Source organism: Carcharodon carcharias, chromosome 4, assembly GCF_017639515.1.
Source record: "Carcharodon carcharias isolate sCarCar2 chromosome 4, sCarCar2.pri, whole genome shotgun sequence".
Lineage (NCBI taxonomy): Eukaryota > Metazoa > Chordata > Chondrichthyes > Lamniformes > Lamnidae > Carcharodon > Carcharodon carcharias.
The window spans coordinates 163,083,639-163,111,304 of record NC_054470.1 but is presented as its reverse complement, the minus strand read 5'-3'; the positions used below and the strand labels follow the sequence as shown (position 1 = coordinate 163,111,304).

Here is a 27,666-nt window from a genome sequence, read left to right as displayed (position 1 = left end):
ACTGTGTTTTCCCAACTGTGATGAAGGCAGCATGTGGGTGGGGGGAGTGGGTGAAAGGACACACCAGGCATATTAGTGTGAGTGCCAGCCACCGGCGGGGAAGGGTGCACTGTAGCCCTGCAATGGCCAACTGGGCTTGGGGTGGGCCAGACGTGAGGAGATTGACGGTACAAGTATCACTTATCAATGCAATTTTTTCATTTACAGGGGAAGAATTCTCATAACAGCACCGAGCGGCTGAGGACTGGTGGTGGGCCAGGCCAGATATTGATGCTCAGCCACTGTGAGCAGGAGGCCCTCGACCTGGAGAGGCAGCACGCGCCCAGGTCTACTGGAGCTGAAGAGGTTGGGGTTCCACGGGCAGGTATGTATGGCCAGCATTCATGTCACCAGTAGCCTCCCAACATCAATGGCAGTGCTGATTGTTCAGTGAGTGATGTTACCAACATGGCTTGCCCAGTGCGTGTAGAATGATGAATGCATGATGATCCAGGGGACAGGCATGTTCATTGACATTGCCCACAGGCTAATTGATCGAATTTCCTTACTCTTCCTTTTAGCATCATCGGTGCCTGGCCGGGACCCAGAGCAGCAAGGCCCCCTCTGACACCTGAGGGGCATGAAGTTGCACCATTAGAAGCATCACACCATCTCTGCCAGACAGGCATCAGCGCAGATACTGGCACCTCGGTGGGCATCATAGCTTTGGGTAGTGTCCCTGGTCACAGCAGTGAGGGCACTTCACAGTCACTGGAGGAGCTGGCAGAGACCGAGAGTGCCAATGGCACCTGCAGTCGGAGCACTGAAGGGGCCCAGACACATGCTCAGTCGGTGACAGGTGATGAGCCTCTGGAGTTGTGGGCGATGCAGCCAAGTGCTGACACGCAGCCGGGTGTTCAGGAACATCTGGTGGAGATACAGGAGACTCTGCTTAGCTTGGTGTCAGTTTTGGTGGAGGAGTCTACGCAGCCCAAGGCTGATGCATTGAGCATCATGGCTGAGCGCCAAGCTTGCGGAATGGTGCAGGCATCTGAAGCACATTTTGAGAAGACTGATGGCTCGCTCCACCACAGCTCTTGTGGAGGCGTGACTTCTATTATACCGCTGCTCAGCTTCTGTTCTTGGTTGGCGGAGAGGCATCATGAGCCACCTTCTGAGGAGATAGCCCTTGTCACCCAGCAGCCATCAATTAGCCTGGCTGGAGCACTGAAGAGCCCCGGCACCTGGGAGTGCCTGAGGATGTAGGTGTCGTGGGAGCTGCCTGGGTACCTTGCGCATACTTGCAGGATCAGCATCCTGTGATCACACAGTATCTGCACATTCGTGGAGTGGAAGCCCTTCCTGTTGATGGCCACATGTGTGCAGTATATTGCAGCCTGGACGCGGGGGAAGTCAGCAATGGCCATGAAGCCTCTGGCTCGCTCTGTATGGCTAGCCTTGTCCCAGCGGTAGTGAAGGTCAGTGCACAGCTGAACAGAGCATTTGTCACTTGCTTGACACAAGTGTGGACAGCCGATTAGGAGACACCACAGAGATCACCCACTGAGCCCCGGAAAGAGCTGGAGGCATAGAAGTTGAGGGCAGCTGTGACCTTTAGAGAGATGGGCATGGGGTGTCCACCCACACAGTTAGCTGATATCTCTGGACCAATCATCTGACAGATAGTGCTGACTGTCTCCCTTGACAGATGGAGCCTCCTTCAGCACTGCGCCTCAGACATACTGAGATAGGTGGCTCATGCTCTGTATACCCTGGCAGCAGGATAGTGGCGTCCTCTGCAGTGCCTTGGACTACCTCTTGGCCCTGCACCCCTTGTGCCTGCACCTGTCCTCCCAAAGGTGGCTCCCCTGGAGGCTGAATGTGCACTCCTAGCCCTCCCTTCTTCCTCAGATGAGGTGTCTCCAGTGGAGAGACCACCTCCTATTCATTACCAGGCTCAGGGAGGCTTGCTGAAACCTACAGGCCCCAAAACAAATGCTCACTGAAAAGTGCTGACCTGAAGGTTATGAGTGGAGTTCAAGCAGTTGCTATGCATTTGACACTTCACCTCAGACAGGCAACTTTCAATAACTTCTGAGCACTAACTATTAAATGTCTGGATTCGCAAAAACAATGATCCCTCTTTCCCGCCCGTGGATGAGGATCATTAAAATTTCAGAGAGCCGCAAGCCCGTTGTGCCCATGTGACAAGCCGAATATCGCACGGTTGCCTTAAAATCCAGGACTACTTTAATTGGCCCGGTAATGACTGGCGGCTATGCAATGGACATGGTCACGCGCCTGCCCAGCGAAATATCGTGATGGCGCGCGGTGATATCGGGACACACGCCCAACGTCACTGCGCGTCATTTTGTGTTGCCGTGCGGGTTCCACCCCCTGCATGCCGACGGAAAAATTCTGCCCCAAGTTACAAAAGCATAGACTCGTTCAGATATCAGGAACTCTTTATTTCTGTAATCACTACATTGCCGTTTTATAAATTGTGTGTGGATTTGATTCAAATATTCAAAAGGGATGCTTTCCTGGAGGAGGCTGCTATCATAGCTTACAAAAATTAGGTGGTATGATGGGTAATGTTCCTCCATTTATATCCTGGAATTTATTTTTGATCACTTTTGAAATTAGAGAAAAGCTTTCCAGAATTCTTTTTCTCTTTCACTAGCTAGAACTTCTTTTTGAAAGGTATTTTCTGCCTTTTCCACGAGTTTAGGTAACTGAAAGTGATGGGGAACACTGACAGGCAAGGCAGGTTGGATGGACCAGTTCGACCTTCTTGTATGTTTGTATATAACTTATCTATATTTTGGCCTTCAGTTTCACCCATATTCTTACTAAGAAGATTTCAGTGTTTCAGTTGCTAAGGAATGAGCTCATGACCATAATGGAGCAGACCTTCAAATTACTAGAAATCATCTTCAACAAGCAATAGCAACATTTATACAGATACACACAAAAAACAGGAAATAAATATCATACTTTATTGAATGAAATAAAAGTAATTTCTTTCAGCACCAAAACTGTGAATACAATGTTAAAAGAGGTGATTGCAGTACTTTTGAGGCTTTCAGCCTTAAATACGCCAATAAAAATTAATAAAACAGAACTTATCAAGATTACATGACAGAAGTCAGAGTCTTATAGCACAGGTAAGCTAATTAAAACAGGAAGAAAAAGACAGTCAGCAAGTATTTTACATTTCATAATATTGCTATATAAATGCTTAAGTTTAAAAATTCATTTATACTTGTTTGTTGCTCAATAAATACTTTATTTTTCTGGATTATTATTAAAAGCAACTCTTCTGTGCAGTGGATGTCTTAATTATAACCAGAATACAATTTGCTTTTTAAATATGATAAATGCCATGAAGTTAAAATATTGTGCTAGTGTGTTTCTTAGAGTGAATTCAAATATTGCACAAAGCCAGTCACTCTGCCTTTTCTTCACCCCATTAGTATCTGTAAACTACAGAACTAAGCAGCTTCTAATTGGCTGGATTTGGAAATGCTGTACCTTGGGTATTACAAGCAGGGTGTAGAACTGTATCATACAAAAGGACTGTTATTTCATTTCTAGGCGATATAAAGTAGGTGTAAATCAAAAACATTAAATCATAAAGCTGATAGGTGGTCTAATTCTGTGGTGAGGTAACACCACAAAAATACAGTACCTGCTTTATTGTGAATGTATCAGATGTAAACAGAACAGCACTAGAAAGGAAAAAGGAAAGCACACCAAGCTGTCTATCCCAGCCACCTTTAAAAGCAAAAGGAGAATAATGCTGACCAGTTTTTTTTTCAATAACGTCAAAAGGACAATGTTGTAAAATGAGTGGAAAAATGCCACAACTTAATGCAGTAATTATGCTTAAGTATTACCTAGGTTAATTGCTTACCAATTATTTTAATTGCCAGTCAAAGCACTGCATATTTTGTGCTACTTTGTGATCTGACAAGCCTTATAGAGCTTGATATAGACCAGTGATGGGTAGAAAAGTGCCATAGAATTTTCTTGCTCCAGGGGTAATGCCATATTCATGAATTCCCAGCAAACTGATGCTTTCACAGAAAGTGGTGATTCCGAGTTAAAGCTGCAAGATTGTGCTCAGATTCTACAACTTGCCCTCCCTGCACTAACTAGGTCACTGAATTAACTCTTACATCTGCTTTTTATCAGACTCCTCACAATTTCTAACCATAAATATACTTCTAAAGAATTAAGCTTGAATTTACTGGTCCTAGAGGCCTCATCAGCTCTTAAAATTCATTTAAATTAGGTTAATAAATCTATGGAAAAATATCAAATTGTTTAGGAACATTACTTCCAGTTTGAAATTATAAAAGAATCATATTTATATACATGTTGCTTCTGTGGAATTGAATTTTAAAACATTTTGGAATATGAAAGGGGGAATATAACAAGGATCTGTCATTACATAATATTTTCACAAATCTAGTATTCTTCCTGTTCAACACCAAACAAACATCCACCTGGAAGAATGTCAAGATCCGAAACAACCAACATCTACCTTATCTACTACTGCAGCATTCTTAGCATAAAACATACTCAGTGTGCACTATATAAATGTGCATCTGCCAGTCTTTCTTCTAAACTATTGCAGAATATGCAAGATCCAGATTTTAAGGTGCATAGCACGAAACATATAGTCTCAACTACCATTGTCTCAAGTCTCCCAAGATCAGTCTCAATCAAATGCACAGCTACTCTCAATGCCACAAAAATAACATTTCTGCATTCATCATATCTTGAAGCAAAATATTTCTATTAAACATACAGATATATAATTTAAAACTCCTTTCAGTCTTTGAAAGGGCCAGGATTTATTTAAGAAAATACGCTTAATTTAGCTAAATTAAGTTTCCAAAACATTATCAGCTCCTGAACTGTCAGACCAATTAGGAAACAAGTTATTCCAGCCAGTCAGTCAGAGGCTAGGGGTCACTCAGGGTGCCACAGATGATCTCCACTTATTGATGGCTTAATAAGAGCATTCCAATCACAAGCATTCTCACACTGGTCTTAACTTTCCACCAATTATATAAAAGTTATCTTACTTAAATTATCTGAATATTTAAAATGTCTGCCTGTACAGAAGAAATAAATTAATTTTTGATTTTTATAGGAAGAAGAAAATCTCTGATTTTTTAAACATTTTTGCTGTGGTTTGGTTGAACAGCTGGTTGCCACACACACCTGAATTACTTCACGCTGCAACAGGGTAGACTTATCTGAAACCCTGTTGATGTACTCCATGGCTTGTTTATTTTTGTAACTATAACTTCAACATATCAATACACACCAGTTAAATAGCAATGATATTAAACAGTGCCTTTAAGATCTAGTTATTAGGCAAAATTTACAATTTCTGTCACAAGCTTAAAGAATGCCATGATGTTCTATAGTAAAGTTCTGTTGTCTGCTGTCTGGTTAAAAAGGTGATAATACAGAATGCCTAGATGTAAAAACATCATCAAAAGCAATGTCAGATTTAACAGCAAGAGCAACACAAGTCTTTGAACTTAGTATAATTTCAAGCATTCCCTCTTTCCTGCCCCCACTGAAATGTTACATGTTTCCCCAGCTTTTTTTAATGTTATGGAACACCATTTTACATTTGCCTTAGGAGAGAGGAGAAAATTGCAGAATATTTTTCATTGGACAACAGATTCCCTCCTTACTCTGCATATCTAATGCAGGAAGATACAGATGTGAGCTGTTAATTCATACAGTATTACCTCCAATTAGTTTTACAGGTTTCTGATTCTGTGAAAGGTATTCATTCATAGTATTTGCTCAGTAAGTAAGGTGACCTGGGGATAATTTTATTTTGGGCCGAAAGTAGTAATTCACAATGGGTTATTTCATGAAATATTAACCAATAACTAGATTAAAATCAACCATTTATTCAATTTTTAGAACATGAAATATTTCAGGACCCAACTAATTGCTACCAAAGGAGACACTTGCAACTGAAAGAGCCACTTAACTTTGAGAAAAAAAGGACATCTTCATAAAGGAAAATGGGAAAATATGAAAATTCAAAAGCAGAGTAACTCAATAACCAAGAAAGGGACACAGTATCATATTTAATTAGGTTCACTAGTATTTAAGAATGTGATGTCATAAATCATTAGATCAACTAGTGAGGAATGCCATTCGCCCTATCCTAGTTCATTAATCCATACAGTTCCGACCATCACTAATCCAACCATTTATTAAATAATTCCAAGGAATTGACTTCACTACACCAAAGAACATCCAGATATTTATCAGTCTTTGTTTAAACAAAGAATTTTCTGACATCAATCCTAAATTTAGCTCTTGCCAGCTTGAACCTGTGCCCCTTTCTATTGGCCTAAATATGTATACCACATCATAGCTTAAGAGGCTGCCTCACTGCTCCATTTTTTCCAAGGCTAAAAGCTCATGTTTTAACAAATTTTCTTCAGAAGTCAATTATTTGGTTATGAAGGAACCTTGCAGCTCTTCTCTGCTCTGCCATTAGGTCATTTCATGTAAAATACATACTATGATTAAAGGAAGCACTTCTTTCCAAATTCTTTTTAAAGCAGAGCTCAAAACAAACATAACTAAACCAACATATGACATAATAAACTTCAGTGTCACTCTCAACTCATTCAGCTATACACTGAAACCAAACCACAATGGTAATAAACTAAAGTATGATATAAATTGAATACTTATGAGGAATAGGAATTGTATCCCACTTGTGGCAGAATCTATGATTTACTTGAAATCTTGTCAGTCATGGTTCAAGGTCAGCTTTATGGGTTAAAGCCCTTGTAGCCATTATTATAAACATAGGCTGCAAAGATTTAAAAGAAACCTGCTAAGTACCATTCTGAAAAAATTAAGTTCAAATTGTATAATTGTTTTTTCTCCTGTCAATTTGGACCCTTTTCCTTTGTGGAAATATTTTTCTACATAGAAAAATGAATTATGAAGTAGTCCAGCACACAAAAGGTGGGGCCTAATTCACTTAACTTACTTTTATCATATTAATTGTCATTACAGTAATAAATTATCACTGGTCGAAGCTGAACTGGACTTATTTCTTTTTAAACTTTGTAAACATTGAATTGTAACCAATGCATGGCATTGATCAAATCACATGCATGAACATCAGAACAAACTCCTTTCAAAGCCACTTTCTTTCCCACCCATTTATTAATATATTTTCAGAGGTGGAGCAATTTAATTAAAATATTGTATTTTTTTAATCGAAGGAAGGTTACAATAGTGAATTGACAAAAACAGCTTCCATTAGTAATGTTACATACAGTTAACAGATTACAATGCAGATTTCTACAGCCTGAACTGTTAACTAGCAATTATGACATCAGAAAAAGCAAAGGAACATTTATGACAGAGATCCAAAAATATGTTGAGAGGCACACCTAACCTTGTCCAGAACATGGCCTGCACTCAAAGGGAGTAAATTCAGAAATAATCTTCAGAGGCAATATTTCAATGAAAGAGTGGTCAGTGTGTGGAATAGGCTGCTTAGGGTGATGGTTGAAGCAGTTATATATTCAAATGCAAATTAGATAGATTTCCTTCAGAAAATATTTTGGGATACAATACTGAGTAAATTGAGAAATGCCATGTGCTAAGTGTAGAATGCTTGGCAATGAATTCTTGCATGTAATTGATATGCAACACTTTGGACCTATGGTTTTCCTTGTCATCATTGCTGGGTCTGTTGCAGACTAAATGTTAAAGATTTATTGCTGTGATTAGTTACCAATTCTATTATTCTTGTATCATTCAAATACTAGGACGACAGAAGGCAAACTAGACGGATCTTGGTCTTTTTCAGCAATTCCAATGCTTTCTTTGGTTAATTCTTCCACTTTATTTATTTTTCTAGGAATTAAGTGCATCAGGTAAATGTTTGGAATTCTCCTTCTTACACAACTACAGTTAAATTCATGTTTCATGTATGAAAATTTTCCTAATGTGGCATTTCAAAATAGGGAATGGATGTGAAACAAAGGTTTAACCTAATTGTAGCATTCAAAAAACTACACTTCAAACAGTTCATAAACATAATCACTATTGAAAAAATAAGCACAGCATGAAAATATTAATTGAACAGTGATAATATTTATTAAAGCCTTTTCTCTCTCTGCAATATGTTTTGTTCTCCTACACACATACCTGCGCACCAGTCTGCTACGGCAATCCAACCCCTGCATGTAATTAATATGCAACACTTTGGCTTATTAACAGGAAATAATCTCAAGTTTTATATGAGTAATCACAGAAGAGCAAGTGATCACTACCAGCTAAAGAAATTGCAACTATTAAAAATGTCAATAACAAAAATTAGTTGATGTGCTGAGCGGCTCATAGGCAAAAAGTTCTAAAAGACTCTTTCATTTAAATTAAAGCAACTAATGAATACTGTACTGGAAAATCCCATGCAAATGAACCACACCACTGCACAAGTTCAAAATGCTTATAAATAGTACATAAGCACCCGAAACTGCAACCTAACAATTGCAAGGTCAACATTATGTGCTGCCTGCAGCCATGTTATCCCGTCATTAAAGTTAGTCTGAATTTAGGAGGTCAGATAAAACATTTCAAATTATTTAATGCATAAACAAAGCTTAATTAAGGAATTTAATCTGATTTTCTTTCCCTTCCCCTCCCCAGAGTGTCTAAAGCAACATGCGTACATTGCAAGCTGATATTGTATTCTTAGTCCCAAATATGGATGTCACTTCAAACACTGAAGGATTTTGTTACTTATACCTCTAGATAACTGCAAATTATTCTACTAAATCTAGTATAGTATCACAAAACATGCAAAAGAATTGCATAATGCTTCATTGTTGACAGAACAAACCGAGCAACCTCCCACTGTCATTTTATAAAGTTGCTATGTTCGTGCTGAGTCTGCCAACTTGTGCTCACTTAGGTATTGTCAACTGATATTTAGTAACAGGAATGAAACAAACTCATCCTTTAGGAAACAATCCAATGCAGAGTACTCATCATCAACCTCAGAACCGAGTCAGTTTATTTTTTTAAAAAAGGACTGTCCCAGGTTCAACTAAACAGGTGCTTAAACATCCATAAAACTCATCAAAGTCTGCCAGAAAGTTCTTTTTTTAAATTATAGCTAGGGAATACATCACTTAAAATCATTGTAATGTCAGGGACAGTTTATCTAGTGTCTTAAAAATGCTCATTAAAAACTAAAAATTTAAACAGGCTGTCATGAATAATAAAATAAAACCTGATTAACAAGCAAATCTATGTAGTGTTCTATTTCTAATACATACACAATGCTTGTGAAAATAAATAATTGCTCTTTCATAAGTCAGTTTTATGCTAAATAATCAAATGACTCACACACGCACAAAGATCAATAATGTAAAACAAACCTAAAATATGCTCTCAGCACTAACGTCTAATTCAAAAAGCATATTATTAAATTATAAACGTGTAAGAAGCTACATCATAGCAGATAAAATTAATTGCCAAAGTAACTGATACTTTCATATCCACATGCTATTTCAGAAGTTGTTAAATTTTCTTCATGTTCAGTTTAGGATGTTTGATCAGTGCACTAAAAGGTACAATGTGGCACAACAGTTATGAAATTTGGATTCAGAATTCATAGCAACTCAGTTCAGCAATGTCCTGACAAAGTTTTGCTTGCTTTCTTCCTCTCCAATTGGTTGTTCATGCTATTTTAACTGATAATAATCATTTATAAACACATTACTTTCTACATCGTATTTCTATGGGTATAACCAATAAATGATCCTGGAATCATGTATTTTGTTAAAAGTATTACAATTATATTTTAAAACCAGCTGTGAAGCAGTTTATTTACAGGAAAGTCAGTGATTCCTGTTCTTCGCTGCCAAACACATCATGGTTCATTATCCGCTATAAGTATGTAAAAGCCTATATCAAACTCAGGTAATCTTGATCCAAGGAAAAAGATAGCTAAGCGTGATTGAAAAAAATTTCATCTGCAAACACTGATCCCAGTTTTCCTTCCTTAACAGCAAAGTAGTTCTACAGTCTATGATATACACATGTAATAAATAAAATAAATACAAATCTGTCAGTGTTACTTAAAACCTAGATTTTAAACCAGCAGTTCCTATTGAGTCTACGTGAAACATTCCTCACATATACAAGTTTTCTGAAATGATTTAATTCTATTTTATTTGAATTAGGGCTATGGCAAAGTTTTGGTTCCTCAAGGGGTTTGTGTTTAAAGCAATTTTGATGTTCATTGACTACATAAGAAGCTTTATTTTCTAACAATTTAAATGTTCTCCTTTTTCTGTTTATGCCATGCCCTTGTTCCCTCTGGTTCCAAATCTAAAGGCAATAAAGCCATTCAAATAGGATCTGCCCACAACTTCAGCCCTCAAGTAAATGGGCTACACCCAAGAGGAATATCAAGAAACAACCCTCTGAATAGACATTTAGATGATTAAACCTATGCCAAGAAAACTGATATTGTGGGTTAGCACTCATTCGTACACAGGTGCGGTGCTATACTAAGTGCTATTTAAGTGCATTTCTCTGCTGTAACAAATTTAAGCACACAGTAGGAACCAGAATTCTGCATTTAAAATATCCACATAGACAGTGCATTTTAACGCCAGCCATGTACCTGAATATGTCAGAGTCATGCTTTTTCTTTTCTATAAGCCTTCTAGGGCTGAGGCCCAAAACATAGGACATGGCCAATTTTCAAAAAGTCAGAGAGAAGACGATAAATCAAGGTGTAGTGGCTAAGTGACACCAAGCTTAGGTTTTAAAAGGCTTGGGAAATAGCTGTATTTTGTCACAGCCAAATTGACTTGTTACAGTGAATAAAACTTTATCTGAAACTTCATAAAAAATATCTTTCAGACATACATAAGGCAATCTGTTTTTGCACATATAATTTGAAAAATATAAATCAGTCAGCCTACAACTTAATTGAATCAATTTACATGACTTTTCTATATAAATAGGTTTTAAAATCAATGTGCTATATAATTTCATATAATCTTAAGTTCTGTAAAACTATTATTTTGCAGTGAATTATTTTAGCTGCTATCCCTATTGGCCCATTTTATTAATTACTAAACTTTTACAGTACCAATTACAGTAATTAATGACAGACGGTAGGCTACTCGTACAGATACACTTTTGTAAAGGTCAATTGAGGGGTATAAAGCAAAATATTAATGCAAAAATGTTTAACTTTACAGTACACAAGATGAAATCCAATAATTTGTAGAACAGCTAAAACCAACCTGCAAGTATACTTTGTGTCCATTTATTAAGGCATCTGAACTCTTTTATTCTTCCACAGTTTTGTTGGGTATGGGTATCTTCTTTTGGACTTTGATGAAAACAAAGCTCCTATGGTAGAGGGAGCCTTTGAGGGTCAAGCTACACTTAAGCCATGTTTCCCAGGTCAAACTGTACCCTCTAATAATGTACAGAAGGAAAACTAGAGCTGTTTTAAGACAGTGGTATTTTCTTTATCATGCTCAATTACCATATCAGATAAAAATGGCAAAAAATATCATGCTAATTAAGTGGGATCTGTATAAATTTACTGAGAATAGAACTTAATCATGACCAATAAAAGCAACTTTTGACCAGACAATTGCTCAGTGCCATGAAATCTTTCATCAACTGTGAAGAGGGGTTGTGGAAATTTTAAATGTTATATAGTATACACACTTATTAGTTTAGATGTTAGGAGACTTCATTTTAGGCACAGCTTCAAGGGAAACACCTCTCTACCACTCAGCGACCACCAACTTCGCTACAGGGCCACAAACAATTAATTGCACAATGGAAGGAAGGGCAAGGTTATGTTTACAACATGTAAGCCTTATAGGCTTGGCCAATAACAGTTAGTTCTCCCAATCAGTATATGGTAAGCCTTCATCCTCATCATCCTCTGATTCTGGTGATGCCTCTTTAATTCTCCTTAAAGCTTCATGGATGCTGCGTGTTAGAGGATCAGCATCATGCAAATCAATGGAGGATTCTCTCAGAGCTTCTTTCCGAACCTTCTTCAACTTTACTCCTTTCCTAATTTGTGCAAGTATATTATTGCTGTCATCTTCATTTGGAAATGGAGGCAGAGAACGCAGGTCAACTTTTCGTAAGTGGAAGCTACCCCGTTTCAGAGAAGCTAGAACTTCATCCATCGGTGAGCTCACTGTAACAGGGTCAAGTTCAGACATCAGTACAGAAACAAAATCACTTAAAATTATATGAATGTCCTCACTGAGCAAGCACTTTTAAACAATGCTTAAAGAAATATAGCCTCTCCTGTGACACAACCAAAACCCAGTGATCAAACATGAAACTATGGAGATCTGCTGAGCAGAGATGGTGGTAAATAATCGGTGTTTCGAGTTAGGGAAGCACCTAGTCATCTGGGCAAGAATTTTCCTATCGGCCAGTGGGGCCGGGGCCTGCTCACCGACGCTTAAAATTACATGGAATGACATAGGGCGGAACTCATGATGTCATCCTACGTCATTTGAATTTTCAAGTTGGTGGGGGCACAGCTGTGCGCCCGACCTGTCAACAGCCTATTGAGGCCATTCAAAAAACAATGAAAGCAATTAGTGAACCTGCCCGTCCAACCTTAAGGTTGGTGGGCAGGTCGGGAGCACTGGTGGCCACCTGAAAAAGCATGAAACCTCATTCACGGGCAGGATGAGGTTTCATGACTGAATTAAAAAAATGAACATTCACTTTCACTTGAAGTTATGTTCATGTCCCAACTCATGTGACACTGTCACTTGAGAGGACATGGATGGCAAATGAAATTGTCGAAACAAAAACTTTTTCCCTTTGGGAACCGATCTCCCTGAAGCTGCACTTAGTCTCAGGGAGATTGGAGTGCTCCTTCACGTACTGCCACATTTCCCATTCACCCCTGCCCGCACAGAGAGCGCACAAAAATGGTGGTGTGCCCCCAATGGGGGGGCGCCGATTGGAGGGGCGCCTGCCCACACCTGCTCCTGCAATTCCACTCTGAGAAAATTTTGCCCCTGGACATTTTTCCTGTTCACTCACTATCTCAATGAAAGGGCAGCGTTTAGCAACCCATTATCCTCCTAAACACTGACTAGAATGATCCCAGTCTTACCAGAATCTGGTACATTTCAACGCATAGATGTTAAGTGGCATATGACCTACAACAATCCAAGTATTGTACTATGATCTGAGAAAGCATTTACTCATTCTAAAATAAAGAATAGTTACAATGTACAAACAAAAGAAGGTTGTCAACATTTTAAACCATAAAAACAAATATTTACCTCTTTGTTTTTTCAGCTCATCACTAGATGCAGTTTTCTTTAATTTTTTCCTGGCATTTAATAGCTGCTTGCTGTCAAATAACTGAGGTGTTGGTGAACTGACAGATTGCGATATTTCTTTGCAGTCACCTGACTGAGCAGATTTCTCTGCTTGTTGCTGAGTATTGGATGATTCTTCACAAACTGGCATTGGTGGAGGAGGAGGGGGTAATGGAGGTGGGGGTGGTGGAGGAACTACATCAATGTTACTGAGCTCTTCACTACAGGGGCTTGGAAGTGAAATGGGTTGCAACAATTCAGGGGTGGCATCATCTCCTGACTGGAAAGAAACACATTCCTGCTCTTGTGCTGTGGTTCTCAATTCTGTTGCTCCAATGAACTTTGTTCCCTTCTTTACAGGTGAGGTTTCTTCGTCAGCTGTTTCTTGTAGTTGCAAGGTTCCTGGAAGAGTATGTGTTTGGTCTCTGCTAGCACAGGCCACTGAACCTGTATTATCTTTTCTTCTGACATCTGTGAAACGTAGTCTTGTGGATTTAAGTACAACTTGTCCAGGGTACTTCTGAAAGATGAATGAAAAAAGATACATGTAATAACTAATAGAGTGTTATAATACATAAGAGAATAATTTATATCTATAAAGTGCCTTTAACGTAATAAAACTTTGCATTCACAAACCCTTCATCACATTTCGCAGGACACTGAAAAGTGCTCCAGAAAAGATGGAGTCATTGTTACAATGTAGGGGAATGCAGTAGTCATTTTTTATACAGCAAGGTCCCAAAAACAGCAATCACAGCAAGCTCCATGAACAACAATGGATGTCCAGTTAAGGTAGCTCTTTTTTTATGGCGTTGAGGGAAGACAATTGGCCAGTTCAATTACTGGCTCTTCTTTCTATAGTCCCACATGATCTTTCAACTTTAAACTAAGGCTAGCTCAAGGCAATGTACTTCCTGAACATACAAAACAAAAAGGCAGAAAAAGACCACACAATGCTGAAAATACTCAGCAGTATAACCAGCATCTGTGGAGAGAGAGGAACAAAATTAATGTTTCAGGTCAAGCTGAAGTGTTAATTTTTGTTTCTCCACAGATGCTGCCTGACCCGCTGCGTTTTTACAGCATTTTCTGTTTTTATTTCAATTTTCAGCATTCGCAGTATTTTGCTTTTCTACAGGAAAAGACCAGCTGGTCAATGACACCAGTCATACCATGTACCATAAAGCCCGCCCACCACCCTTCCTGCCCACCACCCTTCCTTAATGCAGTCAAACAATTTGGAAGAGGCAAAAATACAAGAACAGCATAGACCATTTAGGAAAAACTCTCGGAAATTTGTCTCCAATACCCAAAGGTGATCAAGTCAGTTTCAGAAGGCTACAGTAACAGGGCAACGTAACCCCCCAAGGTTCCATAAAACCAAAATACTGGATGCTGGAGGTCTGACATAAAAACAGGAGTGCTGGAAAACTCAGCAGGTCTGGCAGCATCTGTGGAGAGGGAAACAGTTAACATTTTGAGTCTGATAAGACTCTTCTTCAGAATACAAGGTTCCACCTTCCTTCTACAGATACAGTTATTTGTCATTCAGCAGAACACAGCCAGTTCTCTCTTGAATGCTTGCAACAAATCCACTTTTGATGTCCATGCTGACAACTTATTAGAGGGCCTGGCAAAGCAAATATCAAACCTAACCCCACTTATACTGAATTTATACTCATAACCCTAACCTATCTAATTCAAACAACTTGCCCACTGGAACCAAATCTAGTTCTCCTATTATTTTAAAAACTTCAATTATATCCATGGAAGTCTACCCTTCTGCAAAGTAAAGAAATAGCTCTAGCTCCCCACTAAGCCAGCCCCGGTAACCAAGTATCAATCTGGTGGAATAAAATAGAAAATGCTGAAGATACTTAGCAGGTCAGACAGTATCTGTAGGTAGAAAGAGTTACTGTTTCGGGTTGATGACTCTTTCATCAATCTGGTAGTCTTTAAGCCTTTTCTAGGACATCAATAGCCCCATGAGACCGCACCAAAGCTGGACACCGTGTTCAAAATACAGCCATAAATAATATCTAATGCAAAGAAAGGATCCCCATCTCGTTCACTAATATCCTTTAGGGGAGGAAATCTGCCATCTTCTGGCATATATATGACTCCAGATCCATAGCAATGCAGTTGACTCTTAACTGGCCTCTGAAATGGCCCAGCAAGCCACTCAGTTCAAGGGCAATTAGGGATGGGCAATAAATGTTGGCATTGCCAGTGACACCCAACATCCCATGAAAGCACAAAAAAAACCTCTCAAATGGCCAACATTCCAGGGGAGGACAAAGAAAATACTTCAAAGACACTCAAACTCTCCTTGAAGCATGGCGGCATTGACATTAATGGGAGGAGCTTGCTACCAATCGTTCAGAGTGTTATCAAACTGTGTCACGTTTCAAGACACACGTATTAATGATGGGGCACAGCAGCAGCAGAGAACAAGAACAAAAGAAAAGGAAGCAAATCCTGTATTTCAGATCCTACCACCTCGTGAGGCATTCTGTCTCATGTGCCAAAAGATGCCACAGAATCTCAGAATTGTTACAGCGCAGGAGGCCATTCGGCCCATCGTGTCTGCAACGGATCTCCAAATGAGCATTTCACCTACTGTCATTCTCTTACCTTCTCCCTATAACCCTGCACGTTGTTTCTTTTCAAATAATCATTTAATTGCCTCGAATGCCTCGATTGAACCTGCCTCCAACGCATTTCCGTTAATGCATTCCAGTTCCTAACCACTCGCTGTGTGAAAAAGTTTTTTCTCGTATCACTTTTGTTTCTTTTACCAATTACCTTAAATCTGTACCCTCTGGTTCTCGATCCTTCCCCCTATCTACTCTGTCTAGGCCCTTCATGATTTTGAATACATCTATCAAATCTCCTCTCAGCCTTCTTTTCGCCAAGGAAAGAGTCCCAGTCTCTGCAATCTATCTAAATAACTGAAGTTTCTCATCCCTGGAATCATTCTCGTAAACCTCTTCTGCACTATCTCCAATTGCCTCATATCCTTCCTAAAATGCGGTGCCCAGAACCCCAGTATGTAGTACACCAGCCGAGGTCTAACTAATGTCTTACACAAGCTCAACATAACCTCCTTGCTCTTGTGCTCCATGCCCCTATTAACATCTAGGATACTGCATGCTTTATTAACTACTCTCTCAACTTGCCCTGTCACCTTTAATGACTTACGCACAGAAACACCCAGATCCTTCTGCTCTTGCAACCCCTTTAGAGTAGTACTCTTTATTTTATACTATCTCTCCATGTTCTTCCTGCCAAAATATATCACCTTACATTTCTCTGCATTGAACTTCATCTGCCACCTATCCACCCATTCCACCAACTTGTCTATGTCCTTTTGAAGTCCTACACCATCCTCCTCAGTTTACAATGTTTACAAGTTTTGTATTGTCCGCAAATTTTGAAAGTGTGCCCTGTACATCAAGGTCTAAATCATTAATATACATATCAGGAAAAGCAAAGGACCCAATAGTGACCCCTGGAGAACTCTACTACAAACATTCCTTCAGTCCGAAAAACAACCACTAATTATTACTCTCTGCTTCCTGTCACTCAACATGCATCCATATTGCTACTGTCCTTTTTATTCCATAAGCTATAACTTTGCTCACAAGTCTGTTGTGTGGCACTGTATCAAATGCCTTTTGGAAGTCCAGATACACCACATCAACAGCATTGTCAATGTTATCAATGCTCTCTAGTGTCTCTTTGAAAAACTCCAGCAAGTTAGTTAAACATAATTTTCCCTTAAAAAATCCATGCTGGCTCTCCTTAGTTAACCTGAATTTGTCCATGAGACTATTGATTCTGTCCCAAATTATAGTTTCTAGAGATTCTCCCACTGCTGAAGTTAAACTGATTTGCCTGTAGTTGCTGGGCTTGTCTTTACACCCTTTTTTGAACAAGGGCATAACAATTGCAATTCTCCACCCCTGAGTCTAAGGAAGACTGAAAAATTATGGCCAGTGCCTCTGTAATTTCCACTGTCACTTCCCTCAGTATCCTTGGATATATTTCATCCAGTCCCAATGCCTTCTCCACTTTGTACCACCTTCTCATCAATTTTAAACTCTTCTAGTGTCTGAATTACCTCCTCTTTTACCATGGCCTGGGTAGCATTTTCTTCCTCGGTAAAGACAGATGCAAAGTATTCATTTAATACCGTAGCCGTGTCCCTGCCTCCATGTGTAAATCCCCTTTTTGGTCCCTAATTGACCCAACTCCCCCTTTTCCCACTATTCGTATGCCAAAATAGACTTTGGGATTTCTTTTTATGTTAGCCGTCAGTTTCTTTTCACACTCCCTCTTTGCATCTCTTATTTGCTTTTTCACCTCCCCTCTGAACATTCTGTATTCTGTCTGGTTCTCAACTAGTTCCTACCTGACGCCTGTCATCACCATACGTTTTCTTCTTTATCTTAATTTCTATCTCCTTTGTCATCCAGGGAACTGTGGATTTGTTTGTCCTACCTTTACCTTTTCAGAGAATATACCTTGACTGTGCCTGAACCATCTCTTCTTTGAAGGTAGCCCATTGTTCAGCTACTGTTTCTTCTGCCAACCTTCGGCTCCAAATTATTCGTCCCAGATCCCTTCTTACCCCATTGAAGTTAGCTTTCCCCCAGTTAATTCTTCTTACTCTGGATTGTTCATTGTGCTTTTCCATTGTCACCATAAACCTTATGATACAAAGGTTACTCTCCCCTAAATTTTCTTCTACTGACACTTGATATACTTGGTCTACCTCATTCCCAAGAACCAAGTTCTACAGTGCCTCTTTTCTTGGTGGACTAGACACATGCTGCTGTAGAAAATTCCACTGATCACACTTCAGGAACTCTTGCCCTTCCCTGCCCTTTACATTACCAACATCCACGTCTATATTCTGATAAAGTCCCCCTTTATAACTACTCTATAATCTTTGCACCTCTGTAATTTCCTTGCAGATTTGTTCCTCTACAGCCTTCCTACCGTTGGCAGCCTATAAACTACAATAAGCAATGTAATTGTACCTTTTTTGTTCCTTAGCTCTAGCCAAATTGATTCTGTCCTTGACCCCTCTGAGGCATCCTCTTTCTCCAGCACTGCAATGCATTCCTTAATCAATATCGCCACCCCTCCCTCCTTTCCTATCTTTTCTGAACACCAGGAATTTTTAATACCCAGTCCTGCCCTTCCTTGGGCCAGATCTCTGTTATAGCCACAACATCGTAATACCACATGGTAATCTGCGCCTGTAACTCACCAATCTTATTTATCATATTCTGTGCATTTGCAGAAAAGGACATGCACTGTAACCCTGATCTTTAAAAAAAATACTTATGAGATGTGGGTGTCGCTGGATAGGCCAGCATTATTGCCAATCCCTAATTGCCTTTGAGAAGGTGATGGTGAGCAACCTTCTTGAACCCCTGCAGTCCACGTGGTGTAGGTACACCCACAATGCTGTTAGGGAGGGAGTTCCAGGATTTTGACCCAGCAACAGTGAAGGAACGGTGATATATTTCCAAGTCAGGATGATGAGTGGCTTGGAGGGGAACTTCCAGGTGGTGGTGTTCCCATCTGTCTGCTGCCCTTGAACTTCTAGATGGCAGCGGTTGCAGGCTTGGGAGGTGCTGCGAAGAAGGCATGGCGAGTTCCTGCAGTGCATCCTGTAAATGGTACACACTGCTGCCAATGTGCATCTGTGGTGGAGGGAGCAAATGTTTGTGGATGGGGTGCCAACAAGTGGGCTGCTTTGTCCTGGATGATGTCAAGCTTCTTGAGTGCTGTGGGAGTGTTGTACTCATCTAGGCAAGTAGAGGGTATTCCATCACACTCCTGACTTGTGCCTTATAATTGGTGGACAGGCGTTGGGGAATCAGGAGAGTTACTCGCCAAACGATTCCTAGCCTCTGACCTGCTCTTGTAGCCACAGTGTTTATATGGCTAGTCCAGTTCAGTTTCTGATCAATGGTACCCCCAGGATGCTGACTGTGGGGGATTCAGCGATGGTAATGTCATCAAATGTCATGGGGCGAAGGTTAGATTCTCTCTTGTTGAAGATAGTCATTGTCTGACACTTGTGTGGCACAAATGTTACTCGCCATTTGTCAGCCCAAGCCTGGATATTGTCCAGGTCTTGCTGCATCTGGACATGTACTGCTTCAGTATATGAGGAGTCACAAATGGTGCTGAACCATTGTGCAATCATCAGTGAACATCCTCACTTCTGACCTTATGATGGATGGAAGGAAGACTCTACTTTCTTCCTTACTCTGACCCCACCTATTAACTTACTATTCTCTATTCTAGTGCTATTTGTTTCTCCCGTTATTTTATGCACTTTGGTATTCCTCTCTGATATTCTCTCCTGATTTCCATATCCCTGCAAAGTTAGCTTAAACCCTCCTCAGCAGCACTAGCAAAATGGGTCAAGAATCGGCCTGCTCAGACACAAGACCACCAATGGCAGAAGCCGGTGACCCTAAGTCAAATCAAGCTGACAATCATGGGCCCTGACAACATTCTGGCAGTAGTACTTAAGACTTATGCTCCAGAACTAGCCATGCCCTTAGTCAAGCTGCTCCACCACAGTGTGAGAAATAGATTTTTTTTTCAACATTTTTGAGAATATTGTTGTTCTGTGGAAAAGGCTGTGTGTGTGTATGATTTAATTAAGCTGAGCAGAGATTAAAAGGGGGCAGATTATCTGGGGGGGTTTAAAACATGAAAAAGAGAGAGATGTTAGGTTTGAGATACAAGTAAGGTTAGATCTAACTTATGCATTTTTAGATAAGGTGAGAGCTTGTCTGTAAATCAAAGGGGAGTCAGAGGTGAAAAGAAACATGTCTGTCGAAGAGTCATACGGACTCGAAATGTTAACAGTGCTCCTCTCTGCAGATGCTGTCAGACCTGCTGAGTTTTTCCAGGTATTTCTGTTTTGTTTTGGATTTCCAGCATCCGCAGTTTTTTGCCTTTATCTTAGTGAAAAGAAACATGTTTGCATCTTGCAGGAGAACCATAGGTAAATAGAATGGGGGTGGGGAATATAATTTTTATTGACCTGAAAGCAAAGACAAAATCGAGATATGAAAGATCTTATATTTGGAAGGATCTGAGTTTCAAAGAGGTGTGAAAACAATGAACCTGAGATGAAAGGGGAAAATGTATTTTAGAGTTGCTGTTGAGGTAGCAGCTGGAGCTGTTGAGTAGGGAGCTGTTAGCTCAGGGCTGGGAGGAGACACAGCAGAGTGGAAGTGAGTTACAGGTCATGTGGTATGCCTTTATTGAAACTACAGCAGTTTGCCTTGGGTAATATTACTGGATTTTGTATAGTTAATTATTTACAAGGGAGTGTTACCTCAAAGGTGTTTGCTTGTGGTTCTGACCAAGTGACGAGTTTTAAGGGGAATGTTTTGTGAGGAAAACCTTAATTGTGTAACTGTAATCTTGTGTGCTTAAGTTTTCTTTTATTTTTGTTAATAAAACTTTCACTTTTACTTTAAGGAAAAGATCCCATTAAGCTTATGTGGAGTTTGCAAGAGCAAAAGAAATTATCTGGGATCAATGGTTCAGGACATTAAAATTAGATAAGACTTTTGAAAATCTAAACTAGGTTATGATTACGGAAGAATTTAGAAATAGCATTCCAGTAAACTTTAAGACATATTTAGACAAATGATAAAGCAAAAAAGTTAAAGGAAGCTGCTATTTTAGCTGATATGTATGATATTTCACACCAACAGTTGAGTGTAAGAAAAAGGTCATATAGAAATCAGGAAGGATGTTGGAGATTTAGAAAACAATGATGGTAAAAATGTTATTAATAAGGATCAAGCTGAAGGACGCCAGTCTATTAAAGGTGGAAAGGTGGAAAACAGAATTGAAGGAAGGAAACTGATATGTTACCTTTGCAATAAGGCTGGATACATGAGATCAAGTTGTTGAAGGTTAAATGGGAAACTGATTGCGATGGCAGGAACCCAGAAAAATTCTGTGAGTAAGGTTACTGTGGGCTCTGTGATCCAAAGGCAAGATAAACCAGTGGTTTTTGTATAGGTAGAGCAGGAAGAACCAGTGGTAGCTAGAGAAGTGGGAATGTGTTCACAACTTACCCAAGGGAGTTCTGAAGGGCAGGTTATAGAGATGTTTTAAGATTTTATATGCGAAGGGAAAATATATCCATGTGTACAGGGAAGATCAGAAAAGGATGTCAACATTTTAAGGGGTACTGGGGTTAGCCAGTCCTTAAATATGATGGGATACTGCTATCTGTTGTCCAGAAAGGTTATTGCAGGACAAAATATTAATTAAGGGAATTCATGACAAAGTCAAACCTATTTTATTGTGTAAGGTAAATTTAATAACTGATTTAAAAACAGGTGGTGATTGTTGGGGTAGTAGAGAAATTTCCCAATGCAGGGATTCAATTTATTCTAGGGAATGATATTGACCATACCTACAGTGGTACAGCAGCCTGTTGAGACACAGTCAACAGAGGTTTTATAGAAAGAGCATCATGGATTGTTTCCAGATTGTGTGGTGACAAGATCACAAGTTTAAACAGGAAGAGGAAGAATCTAAAAGACAAGGGAAGGATGCTGAAATTCAGTTGGCTGGCTCAATCTTTGAAAAGATTACTCAGGAGAAGATTAAAGAGGATGAGGTTGAGGTGTTTATTTAGTGAAGTTGCAGCAGAAGGATTCGGACTTGAAGCAGTTATATCAGACAGCTTATTCTGAAATAGAAGCAGAATACATTCCAGAGTGTTATTACATTAAGAACAATGTATTAATGAGGAAATGGAGACTGTTTCATGTCCTAGCAGATGAAAAGGGGCGATAGTATCACGATTTGGTGCATTATCTGGGTATCAGAATAAAATTTTTTTTAGAGTGGCTCATGAAATTCCAATGCCTGGACATTTGGGAATTAGGAAAATTCAAGCCAAGATACAAAAACATTTCTATTTGCCTGAGCTACATAAAGACATAGTCAAATTCTGTCAAACATGTCACATATATCAGGTAATAGGAAAACCTCATGCAGTGATTAAGCCTACAACTTTAATGCCAATTCCAGCATTTGAGGAACATTTTAACAGGGTCCTAATCGATTATGCAGGACCCCTCCCTAAGACTAAAAGTGGAAATCAGTATTGACAATCATCGATGTGTCAACAAGATTTCCAGAAGCAGATTGCCTTTGACAGCATTTAACCGAATGTGGAATCAAGGTGCTCTTGCTACAAGAGCTGGTCAGGGGCTGGAAATTTTGTGACAAGGAAACTATCTTCTGACTTCCAAACCCTTTCCACTATCTACAAGGCACAAGTAAGGAGTGTGATGGAACATTCTCCACTTGCATGAATAAGTGCAGCTCCAACAACACTCACGAAACTCGACACCATCAGACAAAGCAGCCTGCTTGACCGGGACCCCATCTTAAACATTCACTTCACCACCGACACAGTGGCAGTAGCATGTACAAGATGAATTGCAGCAAACTGCCAAGACTCCTTTGACAGCACCTTCCAAACTTGCAACCTCTACCACCTAGAAGGACAAGAGCAACATACACAAAGTAACACTATCACCTGCTAGCTGCCCTTCAAGCCACAAATGATCCTGACTTGGAACTATATTGCCATTCCTTCACTGTCACTGGGTCAAAATCTTGGAACTCCCTTCCTAACAGTATTGTGGATGTACCTACACCAGGTGATCAGCAGCAGTTTAAGTTGGTGGCTCACCACCATCAATGCCAATTAGGGATGGGCAACATTTCTAGACTTTCCAGCTACGCTCACGTACCATGAAAGAATAAATATAAAATGCTTTGCGGGAGTGGGAGCAAAGACACCTCAGAGCACAAAAGCCATCAATGGAGGTCTCTCTTGCTTTTTAACCCCAGATGAACAATGGGATGATGTTAGTCCACTTCAGTGTTATTTGAAAAATATATGTTATACAAAATAAGAAATTTACATTTACCATCCATTTTATCAGCTGCGTTACCACACAAAAAATTGGAAATTAGAGGTGCCTTAGTGGAAGGGTGCAATATAGTCAAATGCTCCTCTAAATTTATGCTCTCTTTACCTGTTTAAAGTTGCGGAGCCTATCCAACGTTTTCTGCCGCTCCTGGCTAACCCATTTACTGTTTTTCTCTTCCTCCTGCTGTTGATTACGCATCTGAAACAAACCAATATACAATATAGGTCACACAGAACAAACAGATCTTAACTTGTCATTATATTACATTTCACAATAGTCTAAAATGTCATTAGTTGGGTATGTGCCATTGATCTTGATTTCTATGTCCTGAAGAAATTTTATTAAAAAAAAGTTTTGAATGGAATTTTTGTTCAAGGTGAAGAAAGCTGTGCCTGAAAGAAAAAGTTTGCTTTTATATGAGGCAGAAAGTGTTTGTTTCTAGCACTCAGTATCAGAATCAGGAACTCGCAATTCAAATTAAGCATTATTTTAAGTAAAGCATCCTCCATTCTGCCCAAAGAATTTGCTTCAGTCCAACCTCAGAAAGACACTAAGATAAAAGCAAAATACTGCGGATGCTGGAAATCTGAGGCAAAAACAAAAATCGCTGGAAAAACTCAGCAGGTCTGACAGCATCTGCAGAGAGGAACACAGTTAACGTTTCGAGTCCGTTAACTGGAAACGTTAACTGTATTCCTCTCCGCAGATGCTGTCAGACCTGCTGAGTTTTTCCAGCTATTTTTGTTTTTGCCTCAGAAAGACACTATTGGGACATTTTCTCCATTTTACACACAGCCAAGCTGTGAACCTTCCTGACTAAGATTGTCAATTTCAACTACAGGAATTTTTCTACAAAACATTTTTAGTTAGTAGATAGAAGAGATTTTCATTCCATCTGTCTGGGCTGAATTTGAACTAAGGGTAAGGTAGCATAGTGGTTACGTTATTGGATTAGCAATCCAGGGGCCTGGTAAAATGAGTTCAAAACCCATCATGGCAGCTTGGGAAATTAAATTCAATTAAATAAGGTCTGGAATAAAAAACTAGTATCAGTAATGGTGCTCATGATACCACTGAAGACTGTTGCAAAAACTCATCAGTAATGTCCTTTAGGGAAGAAATCTACTATCCTTACCCAGTCTGCTATCCAGACACAACAACGTGGTTGAATCTTAACTGAAATGGCCGAGGAAGCCACTCAGTTTTATATAAGGAGGCCTTCTCAAGGGCAATTAGGGATGACCAATAAATACTGGCCTCACTAGCGACACTCACATCCAACCAATGAATTTAAAAAAAACTAAGCCACAGGTTTGAAAAGTCAATTTGATACCCAGTCCCATTAGAAGAAAACATATAGCAGCATTTCAGTTTTAAAAACATTATTTTTGGACCAAATTTATTTTCTCATCAGTGTATGCGGGAATGGAAAGGTTTTACTCAGCGTCAAAGTCAAGCAAAGGGGCCTCAGCAAACACATTAATTAGTCTTTTGTCTTTCAGGTTCTGATTAAGTTCATACTTCTAGGAATTTGATTTTTTTATTTCAAGCAATACAGGACAGGCACAAAACAGGTTAAATGCAGGATAAGACTCCCTCTTGCTCTTTCCTCCTCAATTCCAACCTTGGAACAACAACTTACATGGATTTTGCACCTTTAATGTAGTAAAACATTCCAAGGAGCTTCACAGGAGCATTATCAAACAACATTTGACACTGAGCCACAACAGACTCCCACACTACCAGTGTGCATTTCCATTTCCCACGTCAAATTTTGAACAGTTCTGCCAATTTCAAAATCGTAATCTATTGCAGTTTCAAGGAATAATATGGAAAGATTGATTCCAAAGGACCAATGTTGCAATGTTATAAAATGACACAACAATGTTGTGTCTGTTTTTAAGAAATGAGGATTCCTTTAATACCACCCAAATACAAATATCTCTGCCAATCATATTAATCTTTTCAGTACATCTCTTCAGTACCAGAGGGCAGCAGTGAGACCTAGCTACTACACAGAAAATAATACAAACGGTCCTTTCACATACCTGCTTTCTAGCATGATGGCTTCTGTACTCTTCTTCATTTTGTTTGTGCTGCTTCATCTTCTCATTGTGGCTTTCAATACAGATTTCCTACAGCAATAAGTAAACATGAGAAAAAAATTAATATAAAACTAAAGAGCTGATTCTAACCAGTCTGAACTAATAGCTTCAAAGGTATTCTGCTATGCATTCTTTAGATAAGGAAGAGGAATCTAATACAAAAAAGCAACAACTTTGGTATGAAGCAATGGCCTTTATCTTAGCAGGAAAGAAGAATGAATACCGAGATGCATGGGGCAATCTCAAAATCAGAAATCCTTTTTTATTCATTGACAGATGTGGGCTTCGCTGGCTGGGTCAGCATTTATTGCCCATCCCTATTTACCCTTGAGAAGATGGTGGAGAGCTGTAAATGAAATTACAGGTGGTGTTCAAAAATATGAAGGGATGGAAACACACCATTTCCAGTGGTTCATGGGACTAGAAGGAGAGGGCATAGATATAAGGTTAAATTATAGAAAATTAGGATAGTGAGGAGAAACCTTATTTTCAATTAGGGTTGAAAGGCTCTGGAATGCATATCTAGTAACTGACGCAGAGATCAGATCAACATTTATAAATATGTTTTTGCTTGAAGGAAAAAGGAATTAAAAAATGAAAATAGAGCAGGCTAATGAGATTGGACTGCTGGACAAATGGAAGATAAACTCAAGCACGGGCTGGTTGATCTAAACAGCTAGTTTCTATGTTCTAATTTTTACATAATTTCATGCCATATTCCATCATTCCCGACAGAATCTTTTGCTTACACAGTATGTAACTTTTAAAAGATAAATCTGTTTTCAATGAGGATTAACAGTTTAATTAAAAGTTAATCTGAGCATTTCCTCTCATTGCTATCCAGTAACACTGACATTAATCTTGCACCTGGGCGAATTGGATCAGCCTTGGTGCAACAAATTCAACATAATTGGGCAGTTTGGAATGCATAAGGGACTTCATCCAAATTTTCCTTCCTTGTCATTTAATACCAGAAAATCAAACAGGCATCCTTATTCGATAAACTCAGTAGCTTGCTAGGCCAGTTAAGAGTCAAACATTTGGTTGTTGGACTGGAGTCACATGTAGGCTACACTTGGTAAGGACAGCAATTTCCTTTAGGAAAGAAAACCTAAAGAGTCAGCTGGGTTTTTATGACAATCCAACAACTCCATGGGTCACTTTTACTGCTAGTAGTAGAAAAAACAATTCAAATTTTCAAACTATCGTGGTAGGATTTGAACTTGCATTCTCTAGAATTACAAGTCCAGGCCTCTTGATTACTAGTCTAGTAATATAAACATCACAAGCCAGTCTTTTATCATTTTCATTGCACCAAATCACAAAGATTATTTTTTTTTTACGGCTGTACTTTTGCTGCAGAGGGAAGGAACTTTTAAATAAATGTCTTTATTGAAAGAGATGGTTCAAAATAGTACTTCTCTAGTTAATACATTTGAGTTTTTTTAAACAAGCAGCTAAATTCAATTGGTTAATAAATGGACTCTTCAAAATACCAAGCTTTCAAAACTACTACATTTCCAGAGCATTTGCTTTCAGTTGCTCTTTCTGATCAGCTCACTTTGTTGCCAATCATGACTGACATGAAAAAAAATGTAAAAGTACAAATTTAAAGGACATGCTGTATGAGAAATCATCACGGCTCTCCTGATAATTCTCTATTGTCAAAATGATTTGCACTTTAAATTGCCTGGAAGTAGCCTTTTATAGACCAGCTTGTCAGTGCAAGACAGTTCTACTTCAAATCAGGGAAAACATTGTAGTATTACTCAGGAAAGAATATCTTGAGAGGCAATCTTGAATCACTTTAGCTTTTCATTTGATTCAGTGTATTGACGCAGTGCAATGTAAACTTTATATAGTTTCCAGGTTTGATCAGAAATTTTTAAGCTTTATTTTTAAGCTGTTTAGTGTTGGAAAAGAGCTGACTATTCAGCTGGCTTTCACTAACAATGAATTTCAAACACCAAAAGGAATGCCAATGAACGCACACCTGGTATGATTTACTTGGTTAGAGCTAAATCCATACCGCAACTTGGCTCTGTCAGCTATGTGGAACTTTAAATAGCTACCAGTCTCAAACCAGTACATGCAACAATTATTGAGGCATGAGTCCCATGATTTGGGCGTTCAGATTCTTTGCCATTAATTTAC

The 27,666-nt window shown here is 39.2% G+C and overlaps 1 protein-coding gene across 1 annotated transcript in view; it reads right to left on the bottom strand.

Moving 5' to 3' along the window:
- Nucleotides 1-2,964: 2,964 nt before the first annotated feature.
- The window catches only part of jmy (junction mediating and regulatory protein, p53 cofactor), a 145,107-nt gene continuing 120,405 nt past the window's right edge, over nucleotides 2,965-27,666 (bottom strand). The window contains exons 7-10 of the mRNA XM_041185666.1: nucleotides 25,456-25,542; nucleotides 23,513-23,605; nucleotides 13,359-13,917; nucleotides 2,965-12,244 (exon numbers count right to left, since the gene is read on the bottom strand). Coding sequence (XP_041041600.1) covers nucleotides 11,934-12,244; nucleotides 13,359-13,917; nucleotides 23,513-23,605; nucleotides 25,456-25,542 — 1,050 coding nt within the window. The 3' untranslated portion in view covers nucleotides 2,965-11,933. The remainder of the gene's footprint in view (nucleotides 12,245-13,358; nucleotides 13,918-23,512; nucleotides 23,606-25,455; nucleotides 25,543-27,666) is intronic.